The sequence below is a fragment of the Pagrus pagrus genome (genome assembly GCF_965226575.1).
Source record: "Pagrus pagrus genome assembly, contig: HAP1_SCAFFOLD_85, whole genome shotgun sequence".
NCBI classification, from domain to species: domain Eukaryota; kingdom Metazoa; phylum Chordata; class Actinopteri; order Spariformes; family Sparidae; genus Pagrus; species Pagrus pagrus.
In genome coordinates, this window is record NW_028175378.1 from 189,081 (window position 1) to 201,540 (window position 12,460).

At 42.7% G+C, this 12,460-nt stretch overlaps 1 protein-coding gene across 9 annotated transcripts; it reads right to left on the reverse strand.

Moving 5' to 3' along the window:
• Positions 1 to 927: 927 nt before the first annotated feature.
• Positions 928 to 9,860, reverse strand: LOC311253954 (putative nuclease HARBI1). 9 transcript variants are annotated; one of them, XM_084384398.1, is made up of 5 exons: positions 9,595 to 9,860; positions 7,956 to 8,168; positions 7,787 to 7,875; positions 1,387 to 2,086; positions 928 to 1,300 (listed from the first exon to the last, which is right to left on the reverse strand). In XM_084384398.1, exons 3-5 carry the CDS (start codon positions 7,835 to 7,837, stop codon positions 1,077 to 1,079), a joined length of 975 nt encoding a protein of 324 aa, XP_084240524.1. In that variant the 5' UTR covers positions 7,838 to 7,875; positions 7,956 to 8,168; positions 9,595 to 9,860; the 3' UTR covers positions 928 to 1,076. The 9 variants fall into 9 exon arrangements, 5 of the variants coding, with proteins under 5 accessions (XP_084240524.1, XP_084240521.1, XP_084240523.1 ...); XM_084384395.1 differs by having other exon boundaries at positions 7,956 to 9,059; positions 9,595 to 9,822; XM_084384397.1 differs by lacking the exon at positions 9,595 to 9,860 and adding an exon at positions 9,466 to 9,588 and having other exon boundaries at positions 7,956 to 9,059.
• Positions 9,861 to 12,460: the final 2,600 nt, after the last annotated feature.

The following is a 12,460-nucleotide window of genomic DNA, read 5'->3' on the forward strand; positions in this document are numbered from 1 at the left end:
ATGGGGTCTAGGAGACAAGTTGTTGGTCTAGATGAAGAAACCATCGAAGTTAGTTGGTGGAGGTCAATGGGAGAGAAGCAGTCTAAATATAAGTCAGAATTTACAACTGTTTCTGAGGTTCCTGTGTTTAAAGATACAATAGTGCCAGATGAGGGCAAGCGATGATGGATTTTGTCTCCAATAGTTAAAATTTTATCATTAAAGAAGCTCATGAAGTCATTATTACTGAGCGTTGTAAGAATACATGGTTCAGTAGAGCTGTGACTTTCTGTCAGCCTGGCTACAGTGCTGAAAAGAAACCTGGTGTTGTTTTTGTTTTCCTCTATTAATGACGAGTAATAGCTTGCTCTGGCATTGCGGAGGGCCTTCCTATATATTTTAAGGCTATCTTTCCAGGCTAAGCGGGATTCTTCCAAATTAGTGGAACGCCATTTCCTTTCAAATTTCCGTGATGTTTGCTTCAATTTGCGGGTATCCGAGTTATACCAGGGTGCTAACCTCCTGTGCTTTATAGGTTTCTTTGTCAGTTATATGCCAGTTCATGTTCGCATCTGACCAGGCTGAGACTGGTCCTCAGACCTTGGACCAGTCTCAGCCTGGTCAGCGAACATGAACTGATGAAGCCTCTTGGATGAGAGGTAAAACGTCTTCCTAGACAAATCGAGGCACCAAGGCTTGTAATGGTGGTCACAACAAAGAATGCTTCTGAAACTGAAATCTGATTGGGAGGTTGACTTTACTTACAGGTGTTTTTTTCTAACCACACATAATATAATCATTTTTAATTGAGATAAACTATACAATCATTTTTAATTAATCAACAAAACAATATTTACAATTAACCATTATGTTTAATTAATCAACAAAACAATATTTACAATTAACATTAATTAACATTACAAATAATTATTGAACTGATTATGAATTTGGGGTTTTTCTTTAGTAATCATGCTCCCTCAGAAATGCCGGGAGCTCTTGAGGGGCAGACACTTCGGCAGCAATTCTGCCTCTCAATTCTGACTCCCGACAGCTCCTGACCTTGGGCAGCATTCCCCCCAGCTTCCTCATCCTCCCAGTCATTCATCCTCCTCTGCCTCCTCCTCTTCCTGGATGTCACCAGCTAACAGGCAAAGGTTGTGGAGGATGCAGCATGCTCCAACAACCTTGGGGGCGAACAGAGCCCGGATCTCCAAAGCCCGGAGGAAGATGGCTCTCCAGCGGGTTTTGAGTAACCCGAAGGTGCGCTCAATAATGTTGCGGGCCTTGGCGTGATGCCTGTTGAAACGGGCCTCAACTTGGCCTGTTGATTAAAATACAGGTAATGTAGAATACATCCAGGAATTCAAATTCAAAGTAACAACTGTAATAAATAATTTATTCTCTTACCTGCTACAGGTTGACGGTAGGGAGTCATGAGGGCCACCGGATGCTGCAGGCAAGGGTACCCCCCGTCTCCCAGGAGGAAGAAGCCAGCTGGTGGGTAGAGGGACTCTTTGTACATAGGAGACCTCCGGAGGACAAGGGCATCGTGGACTGACCCCGTGTTGCCGATGTAAACATCCAAAAATGCACCTCTGCTATCACAAACACCTTGGAGAACCACAGAGGGGAAGAGTTTGCGGTTTATATAGTTCTTCTTCTGCTCCGCAGGTGGGACAAGCCGGATGTGGCATCCATCTACGGCTCCAACTGCACGCCGGAAAGCCTCATGCCCAGCTAGCCGAGCAAAACCTGCTCCCACCTCCTCCATCTCCTCAGGCTTGGGGAAATGGATAGCCTTGTGGAGGATGCCCATCATGGCCTCCACTGAAGTGTGGACGACCCTGGCAACTGTGGCTCTCGGTATGGCAAATATGTCTGCCGTGACCCTGTAGGAAGTGCCACGTGCCAGCCAGTACAGAGAGACAGCCACCTCAATTTCGTGGCTCCAGCCATGTGGCTTTAGCCGGGGCAACATCTGGACCAACAGATTGATGGTCTCCCTTGACAGCCTGAAGGCTGGTTTGAGGTCAGCCTCCTCAGAGAAGAAGGTGCAGAGGATGGGCACAGTGTTGTTAACTTGTGCATACATTCGAGGAGAATGATCCTGTAGTTAGTAAAACTATGAAATAATATTTGAATTTATTTATTACTTTATGAAATAATATTTGAAAGTATTTATTTATTTATTTATTACTTGCTTTTAACTATTAACTATGAATATTTGACTAGACTGATGAATTTAAACACATGCTGTAAAAATGTATTTATAGTTCTTTTCTCAGCTCTCACGAAACTTAATGTATGTTTTGTGTTCTATACAAATGAGCTTCACTTGATTCATTACACAAGACTTATCAGACTTGTATCAGATATCAGAAATAAAGAAATTATACAACTTAATATGCTCCTCTATTTCACCTGTAATTGTTGGGTCCCCCCATGATTTCACCAGTAGGTGGTGCTAGGTATCACATATCAAATGTCAGATGTCAAATTGTAGGAATGAGTAGTAGGAAATTGATGAATGAAAGGGGTGGGTCTATAGCGTTACTATTACTAAACAGTTTGGGGCGGACCCTGTTAATTTCAAACATTAATATTTATAATAATACTTCTAAACCGTACCATATTTGTTTTGTTAACTTTAATATGAATGGAAAACCAAGTGCTCCCGAAGAAAAGATAACTTACAAATCCAGCAAAGGCTAGGATAGCGCGACGTCTCTCCAGACTCCTCCTCCTCATCCTGGCTCTCCTCCGCTGAAGATGCCCCCTCAGCTCGGCAGCTTCCTCCTCAGCATCCCGGTAAAGAATATCGACCGCGACAGCTAGCAACACTTGCCGGTCCATATTTAACGGCGGTAATACTCTACTAACTAAACAATCCACAAATCCACAATGGCGATCATCTACAAACAACAGCCTTTTCGCGGGGTTTTTTCCCCGCTGTTGGCTCGTGAGATTTAGAAGCACTTAAAAAAATAAATAAATAAATAACATACTTATGTACAACGAATGAAGGTTGTTGCTGCTTTATGTACGTGTGTATTTATTTATTTATTTATTTACATGTCACATACACAGGAGAGAGAGAGCACTTGTTTTGGATGATAACGCCCAGCTGTTTAATCAGTGCAGGCTGCATTTGGCACCACAAGAACTCATCGTCTCAAAACTGAAAACGGAGCATTCTGTATTCTTGTGATCTCCGGAGTTCATTCTTCGGAGAACGACTAGCAAGAACATTCTCCTCAAGAACACAAGTCTGTTCTTTGCATTCTTGGTACTGAGAAACGCTCATAGTCTGTTAGAAAAGAATGTTACAACAAAACTGTTAATAATGAAGTAACACTGGATATTGGAGTGGGGCTTTAAAAGTAACACTGCTCGTAGTATCTGCTACTAGGGATGTACATTTTAAACAATTTCTTTAATTGATACTTTGCTGATTATCAATTAATCATTAATAATATATGAAATATGTTTAAAGTGTTTTCCATAAAACAATGTTCATAAGTGTTGTGCTCACAACACACGAGGCACCATAATGTAGTGCTTCATGCAACAGTAATAGGGAGTTTTGGGTTAAATTTGGCTATCAATAATAATTAATGATTATCAGGGATAATTATAAATTATGATTACTAATAAGATCCAATTTACATTAGATCACCTCAGGGCACCACCCTTGAAGAAGGGAAAATATAGCCAATTCACCAAATCAGTCTCAGAAAAGGTACTAAACTGTTTGTAACTCTGATTAATAATTAACTTAATAACTACAACCAATTACCATAACAGCTAGTAATGGTTGACGGATTTTGGAGCTCTTGACAAAGTAGAGGTTGGCAACAATCACTCTTGTACAATATTAAATAGACAACATGTGGGTTCAAAAGTCTTTCATTTACAAAGATGAAACACACTAACTTCCATGTACTATATACAGGTTTGTGTGTGTGTGTGTGTGAGTGTGTGTCTGGCAGAACAAAGAAACAATGGTGGTCACTGATATCACATGTGGGTGTGATATGCTCCAGGCTCAAGGAATGTGTGTGTGTGTGTGTGTGTGTGACGGGATGCCAGGTTATAGAAGATGGTTAGTTGCATGCAAAGACCCTGAGTCTGTGTGAAGCATCATTCGACTAATGTAGAATTAGCCGTCTAGGAAAGCAAACTACCAATAACCTGACCTGAGATTACAATAACACTCAAACAGTGGACACACATAAATTGAACACACATGCATTACATCAACCAGAGTTTAAAGTCCTGTGCTTAGCCGTGCTATGCTATGCTATCTAAGCCCAGTTCAACGTTACCAGTCTTTAAAGAAAAGGTGTTGGTGGTTGCAGGAGAACGTTGGGATTCCAATGAATGCTGTTCTTGCTGTGCAAGGACCGATGAAAGTCAGCAGAGGAGGAAACGGTTCTCTCCTGTCCTTTGCGAGGATAGCAGCTCAGTGCTAACCTGCTTGGTGTTCCTCAGATTGTGAAGTTAGCTGGCAAGCTTTGTGTCGCAGCTGCTGGTGCTAACTGATCAGGAATACTGGCAGGACCTCGTGCCGCTGCAGTGAGGAGAAGTTCTTTGGGCCTGCTGCAAATGAAGCTTGCAGCTCTCCGCAGCTGTTAATCCCGGAAGAAGAGATCTTGAGGGCAGGCAGCCCGGTGGGGGGGAGATGGAGAGGAGCCCTTGAGGATAAGAAGTCAAAGGAGTGGAGAGGCTTGAGGAGAAGAGAGAGAACAAAGGAACGCGCTGGAGTTTTGACTCTCTGATCAGAGGGGGGTTTGTCACCCTGACCAATAGTAGCTCAAAGCTAAATATTGCACCTAGGTGTGAAGAATGGGGAATTCTGGGACACTGAGTTCAGTTCAGAGTCCATTTTGAAATCCACAATGAATGACTTCATCTGTGGGTCCCAACATAAGGCTACATTATGAGTTAAAGGAACAGACAAGGTATACACCAAGTTACATGAAAAATAAACTAAATACAACAAAAAATTCTTAACGGTGTTTCGAACAGTGATTAATAATCAGCATCCCTATCTGCTATCCTACCGCTCAATATCCCTTGCTAGCCTACTGTATGTTGGTAAGGTAATTGTTTGTGTATCAACTTTAGCATGTAACCACCTTCTCAAATAGCTCTTAAGTTGTCAGTTGTAAATTCAAAGCTGGGAGTTTTTCCTTATCCAAATCGAGGGTCTACGGACAGACGGTGTCCTCTACTGCCTAGACGTCAGAACTAGGGGTGCGGGGGGTGTGGCCGCACCCCCTCCCATCTGCCCCCCCGCACCCCATCAGCCTCCCTACACACTGCATTACGCTTTAAAAAAATAAAGAACCTGAATTTAAACTCAATTTGTCTGATTTAATCAAATCAAATCAAATCAAATCAAATCAAATTTTATTTGTATAGCCCAAATTCACAAATCACAGTTTGCCTCAGAGGGCTTTACAATCTGTACAGAGACGACACCCTCTGTCCTTCGACCCTCGATTCGAGTGAGGAAAAACTTGCCCCAAAAAAAAAAGGCCCTTTTAACAGGGAAAAAAAATGCGGAAGAAACCTCAGGGAGAGCCACAGAGGAGGGATCCCTCTCCCAGGACGGACAGACGTGCAATAGATGTCGCATGTACAGAGCAGATCAACGAGATCACAATGTATTCAATTATAAGCGATGGTTGACAGGAGTGAAAGTACACAAAGATGTATTACAGCAATAATGATGAAATGCACATGGAAATGTGATTACTAGTGATAACAGTAGTAGTGATCAATGGCAAGGATGGTATGTAGCAATGCAGTACGATAATAGTAGTGGAACGTATGTAACAGAGATGTGACTAATATTAGCGACAGTAGTGGTGGGTGTCAGGCAGGGTCATGGCAGTAGGTGCATCCACGATCAGGCAGGGCCATAGCAGTGGGCGCATCCACGATCAGGCAGGGCCATAGCAGTGGGCGCATCCACGATCCACGACCCGGGCGCGGCCAGGATCCAAGGGAGCCTGTAGGACTAGAAAGCACAAGGACTCCGGGGAAGAAGTAAGTCAGTGACATGCAGAGATGGGGCATGTATACAGGCATAATGTATACAGATGGAGAGGAGAGGAGAGGGGAGGAGAGAGAAGCTCAGTGTGTCATTGTCCCCCGGACTAGGCCTATAGCAGCATAACTAAGAGCTCGTCCAGGACAGGCCTGGGCCTGTCCTGGACCAGCCCTAACTATAAGCTCTATCGAAGAGGAAGGTCTTAAGTCTACTCTTAAAGGTAGAGAGGGTGTCCGCCTCACGGACCAAAACAGGAAGATGGTTCCACAGAAGAGGAGCTTGATAACTGAAGGCTCTGGCTCCCATTCTACTTTTGGAGACTTTAGGAACTACAAGTAATCCTGCGTTCTGGGAGCGTAATGCTCTAGTTGGGTGATAGGGTAATATGAGCTCCTGGAGATATGATGGTGCCTGACCATTAACAGCTTTGTAAGTGAGGAGAAGGATTTTAAACTCTATTCTTGATTTTACAGGGAGCCAGTGCAGAGAGGCCAGTACAGGAGTAATATGATCTCTTTTCTTAGTTCCTGTCAGTACACGTGCTGCAGCATTCTGGACCAGCTGGAGACTCTTTAGAGACTTGTTAGGGCAGCCTGATAATAGAGAATTACAATAGTCCAGTCTGGAAGTAACAAATGCATGGACTAGCTTTTCTGCGTCTTTTTGAGACAGGATGGGCCTGATTTTTGCAATGTTACGTAGATGAAAAAATGCAGACCTTGAAATTTGTTTTATGTGGGAGTTGAAGGACATATCTTGATCAAAGATAACTCCCAGATTCCTGACGGTGGTGCTGGAGGCCAAGTTAATGGGTTAGGGTTAGGGGGACAAGAAGTTAGCACCATCCAGGATGTTGTGTCTGGCCCTGCCAATATCTGTCGCGGCATCCAAGCGCCCTTTCTCAGCCTTGTGCAAGCTGAAAACCTGGCTGCGCAACACCATGACGCAGGAGAGACTAACACATTTGACCGTTATGAACGCTCACAGTGACCTTATGATTTAGTTATCAAAGTTTCATTTTCTTAACAATAAAGAAGCCGTGTTCATCCATCTAGTTCTCTTATAACTGCATGCTATTATAAATAACTTCAAATCAAATCCTTAATCATTGATAAGTGTGCGTGCTTCCCCCGCCCCTCCCAACAAAAATCCCGCCCCCCCTCTCAAAAAATAGTTCCGACGTCCATGCTCTACTCTATCTTGAGGGAAATTGTGATTTGTGTATTTTGAACACATCTATTAAGGCAATCATCAGACTGTTAATGAAATTTCTTGTCACGATCCTGTGATTTTAGTTTTATTGTGTGTGTTTATGTTTTTTAAACCATATTTATTTATTGTGAATTACCTTCACAGCCCACCAGGGGCCACAGCCTGCTGCTGCCCACACTTTGGGAATCACTGTACAATGGGATAGAGGGGTAACTACAGTGTCGTACTCAGAAGCATAGGACAACTGACCAGGCTGCTGTATTTGACTCACTGGTAGTGAGAACGGCACAACATACCTGGAATATATCAAACTTAGAAAAGTATCAGTAAAATATCTTTACTTACTTTTAGCTAGCGCTAATTTCAAAATTTATTTTGGTCACTACTATTATATTATATTATATTATATTATATTATATTATATTATTTAGACTATCATAATTTATCGAAATGGTCCCCCAAAACTATGAAAATTAAACATTCATTCACAGATATTTTCCTTTGAATCCCAGCATTAGATTTACTAAATCCTCTTACTAATGATAGCAAAGTCAGCTGGGATGCAGATGTTCGAGCTGCGGATAGCATTATGGCTCCGCACTGTCTTTACTGGGCGTCTGCATCACCTGCAATGAAGGGAGATTGATTAGTAAAATTGAACGGGATACATTGCATAATGCAGATACAAAATAGAAATGCCCCGTACCTGAATCCTGGGGAAGGATGATTGGAACCGAGATGGAGGGACGGTTGAACTGCGCCTCGGCAAGCGCCAGCTGTCTCCGGTGCAGCTCCAACCTCTCCTGCTTTATCCGGACCATCTCTTCCTGCAGGGCAGTTTGTCGTTCGAGTCGGCCCTCTGTCCTCCGCAGCACCACCAGCATCTCGCTGCAGGCGCAGGTCGTTATTGTGGGCTGCCCTGTTAAGCCTCCCCGCATGCAGACAGCAGGCCCTGCTGGTTGGCGCGCAGGGACAGGGCACGGTTGTGGGGGGTCGTCCTCTCCTGGGGGCGGGCACACCCCTGCTCCGCTCCCGGATGGCTCCTCTTCATCCTTACTTTCTGAGAGCCCCTCGTCCCCCTGAACATCGATGCCCCCACTAATGCATTCAGAGGCCGTCTTCTCGATGATGGAGAGGACTTTCACGCAGGCCACATGGGCTGGAGGGGGAGATCTTTTCGGCTATGGCCTGCCAAACACTGTTCTTCACTGTGATGTTTTTTTTGCCCCTTGTTCCCCCGAATAAAACATCACGGTGCTGCCAGACCTCGTCCACTAAGACGCCCATCTCCTCCGCGGTAAACGACGGTGCCCGCTTGTTTCTTTTGCTGCCAGTTTCTTCCATTCTCACATGTGTGTGGCTATATCCACGGGGGTATATATGCGCTAATGGGCTTGATTACTACTTGGATACACCTGTTGGCACACACACACACCCGCACCCACACACCCCCCCCCACACACACACACGATACATGCGTAGCCTAATTGCACTGTGTGGGGGGACCACGGGGCGCTGTGTGTGACTTTTGTGCTGATAAAGAGGTGGGTGATCAATTTGCCTGGCATCGATTGATTCAGTTTCAGCACCACTGCGGTGGACAGAGCTTCTTTTGCTTGATCTTAAGGTTCTCCTAAGAAGGCAGTTCAGAACGCGTCTGGGAAACACCCGTATATTAGCGCTCCTTCTTAGCCGAACCCTTCTTAAGAGCCTTGTAGCATCCCCGGCTAAATGATGGTCGAACTCTCAAACTGATGGTTCACAATGATTTACTCCTTGGACCGTATTCAATGTAAACACACCGTAAGAGCTATGAAAGAAGAAAATAAAATACAGTTACCTTTAAATGAAATTACTTTTAACTGCTTTTATCCCATAAACAATCATGTAAGTTGACTCTCCTTTTATCTATTTTAATAAACTCATTGTAGACGCACAGGTTTTACTCCATGAATTTAAATATATATTTTAACTGCTACGATTGATGTTACAATCATGAAGGAAAAGTCACATTTTAACTGAAGGACAACCTCCCATAGAGTGAAATATAAAACAATATTTAACATGAAATTAGCATTTTTAACCGTTCGTTTTTAACTCAATAAACAGTTTTTAACCTTAGCAGACCTCACATAAAACAGACAAAATACATCCTGTTGCATTAATAAAACAACCTACGAGTTAGCTTATAGCTTCATCTTATTTCCAATACAGACCGACACGTCAGCTTGGCCGTTGCTAATAGTAGCTACCGTTAACCACAACACGTTCTATACATGAAAATATCCACGGCAACCAAACTCGAGCCGGACATAAATATGGCATGAAAAGGTAACAAAACAAACCTTGTGCCCCTTATTAGCCAGGTGCTAGGGCGTTTCATGTGAGTTAGGCACACTTTAGCATTGAAGACAAACTCTTAGCCTTGCAGACACACTTTTCCTACTGCAGGTAAAGTCCGAAGCACCGGATGTGTACGAGGTCTCGGCGAGACGCTTTCAAAATAAAAGCACTGAATGTAACGTCTGCTTAATATATAAAAAATAAAAGCCTGGCTTTAAAGAATGTTAATAAGTAAACATAAAAACACATTTATAGAAATACTATGCTCATATTAAAGGTCATTTACAAGCCTTCTTAAGTCCTTAAGAATTATGGTATCTGGGAAACGCGGCCAATATCTGTGTGGCTACAACAAAATATGCAGATATGAGTTTTGAGCTCAGTGCACATCTTTAGGTGGCATTAAAGAAAAAAAGAAGCAATTTTTCAGGTCTATTGGGGTGAGGTTTACTGTGGAGAGTGCACCTCATAATCTGTTGTCCAGTAAGTAAGTGTATACTTTACATAAAAAAAAATTAAATTAGTGGTACATTAAAAAAATGCTGAGGATGAGTCAGTGGGTGTAAAGGCTGGGTGCTTCAATTGTTTTGAAAAATGTTCGAGAACAATGGCCATTGGACTGACAGTACACTGATGCTTTGTTGTTTGTGATCTTTGTCTCCGTGATCAAGAACAGCTGTCTATGGTTTCAGATTATATACAGCAACACTCAAAGCAATCCCAGTAGTACAAGTGCAGCTTCAGGTTAGGGTTGTTTACAAAATGTGTATCTTGATGATTCAGCTTGCCCATTTGAATCCATATTAACAAGTCATATAAAGTATGTGTTTGGCATAGGGCTGTCAGCTTTTCACTGCATGATTTACTGTGTGTTTTTTTCTTTTATGTCAAATGAATAACAAACGAAATACAACATTGGGAGGGTGGAAAAAGGGTATGTGTAACCATAACTGCACAAAAGTGTACAAAAACAACAATTACACTTAATGGGAGTGTAAGTCATTCCCTACTTTAAGAATGACGCGACCCTATTTGTATTTGGAAATCATCTGGGGCCCGCCCTTATTTTTAATCACAACTCTGATCAGCACATGAGACTTGAAGTATGAAGTATTTCCCAAACTTTTTCTTATTTCATAAACGTAACAATTCTATGTGAACTTGAGCCTAAAGCAATGCAGTGCAAAATACTAATCCATCCACATACACATAACAATTTGTAATCTTGCACGCCTTTCAACACATGCCAACACATGCAGTTACAACCCCCTGTCGCTAATATAAGATACATTACAGTGTTATGTTGAAGTCAATTCTGCATTCATAATAATCAGAATCAGAAACAGATTTATTGCCAAGAGGGATTTTACACAGACAAGGAATTTTTCTTGGTGAATAAGGTGCATGCATTGAAGACAATAAACAATAAACAAACAAACAGTGACTATAACATATACAATATATACAATATAAACAATATAAACGCTATCAACACACAGAGGCAAAAAGTGTGGGATGGCTGATAAATAAAGACGGAAGATAAAATATAGAAGATATTAAAAATACAGGATGTAGAAATTCTGCATTAATGTAATGCAAAGATTCAAGGGCAGAGGTGGGTTTGAGTGCAGGAGTGAAAGAGTCAGTGTCAGTGGGGGTGGGGGACCCGGGACTTGTTGAGGATCCCAACTGCAGAGGGGAAAAAACTGTTCATGTGGTTTTGGTCCTGATGGACCGCAGCCTCCTGCCAGAGGGTAGAGTGTCAAATAGTCTGTGACCGGGATGGGAGGGGTCAGCCACAGTCCTACCTGAACGCCTCAGAGCCCTGGAGCTGTGCAGGTCTTGAAGGGATGGAAGGTTGCAGCCAATCACCTTCTCGACAGAACGTACGATACACTGTAGTCTGCTCTTGTCCTTAGCAGTGGCAGCAGCGTACCAGATGGTGATGGAGGAGGTGAGGATGGACTCGATGATGGCAGTGTAGAAGTGCACCATCATCGTCTTTGGCAGGTTGAACTTCTTCAGCTGCCGCAGGAAGAACATCCTCTGTTGGGTTTGTTGTGGAAATTTGTCTAATTTGTGAGATATCTGAAACAAACTTGTAAGAAATACCAGTTGTCTTTTAAGGATTTTATTCTTTATAAAGAAGGTTCATCAGTCAACAGAGTGGCATGCGGTCTGCAGAAAGAAGAACAAGATGAGACAGTTGAGAACCCTTTTTGTTAAAGGAAAGGAATGCCCTGTTGTAGGAACACATGTCCATCGCCTCTACATTCCATTGAGGTTCTGCTCTTGCATTAATTACTCCTCTCATCTGCAAGCTGACTGTTTTCAGGAAAGAGACGCTATGAAGTCTCTCACCTCTTCACCGGACTTGTTTTGCTTCCAATGAAACCGTCAGATTGACGCATCACAGGAAAAAACCCTCTTCTTTATTTACAGCTTGAATAACCCTTTTTGCCCTCTTCCCCCACTCAAGATGAACACTCCTTTCTCTCAGATAGGTCGAGTTCATCATCAAATGAATCTCCTTTCAGAGATGAAGAGGAACAGAACTGTCATAATCATGTCTTATAACTTATTTCTTTGCAATTGTAAATTAGGTAACGACTCTGATGTTCTGTGTCTTCTTGTCTTCTTGTGACAAGAATTATCAAGTACACCCTCCAGAGTAAAAGCACTCTGGGCCTCTCCTCTGTTTTCCTAGCCCTCCTGCCCAAATGGTTTAGGACTATGCCTCTCTTATCACACATTCCATCCTATAATGGTTTCTGCACTCATCCAGATTTTAAGCAAGTTCTAATTGTCATTAAACCAGGAACTTATGCTCTTAATGTTAACAGATTAAGAAACAGCTATAGAAGTTGA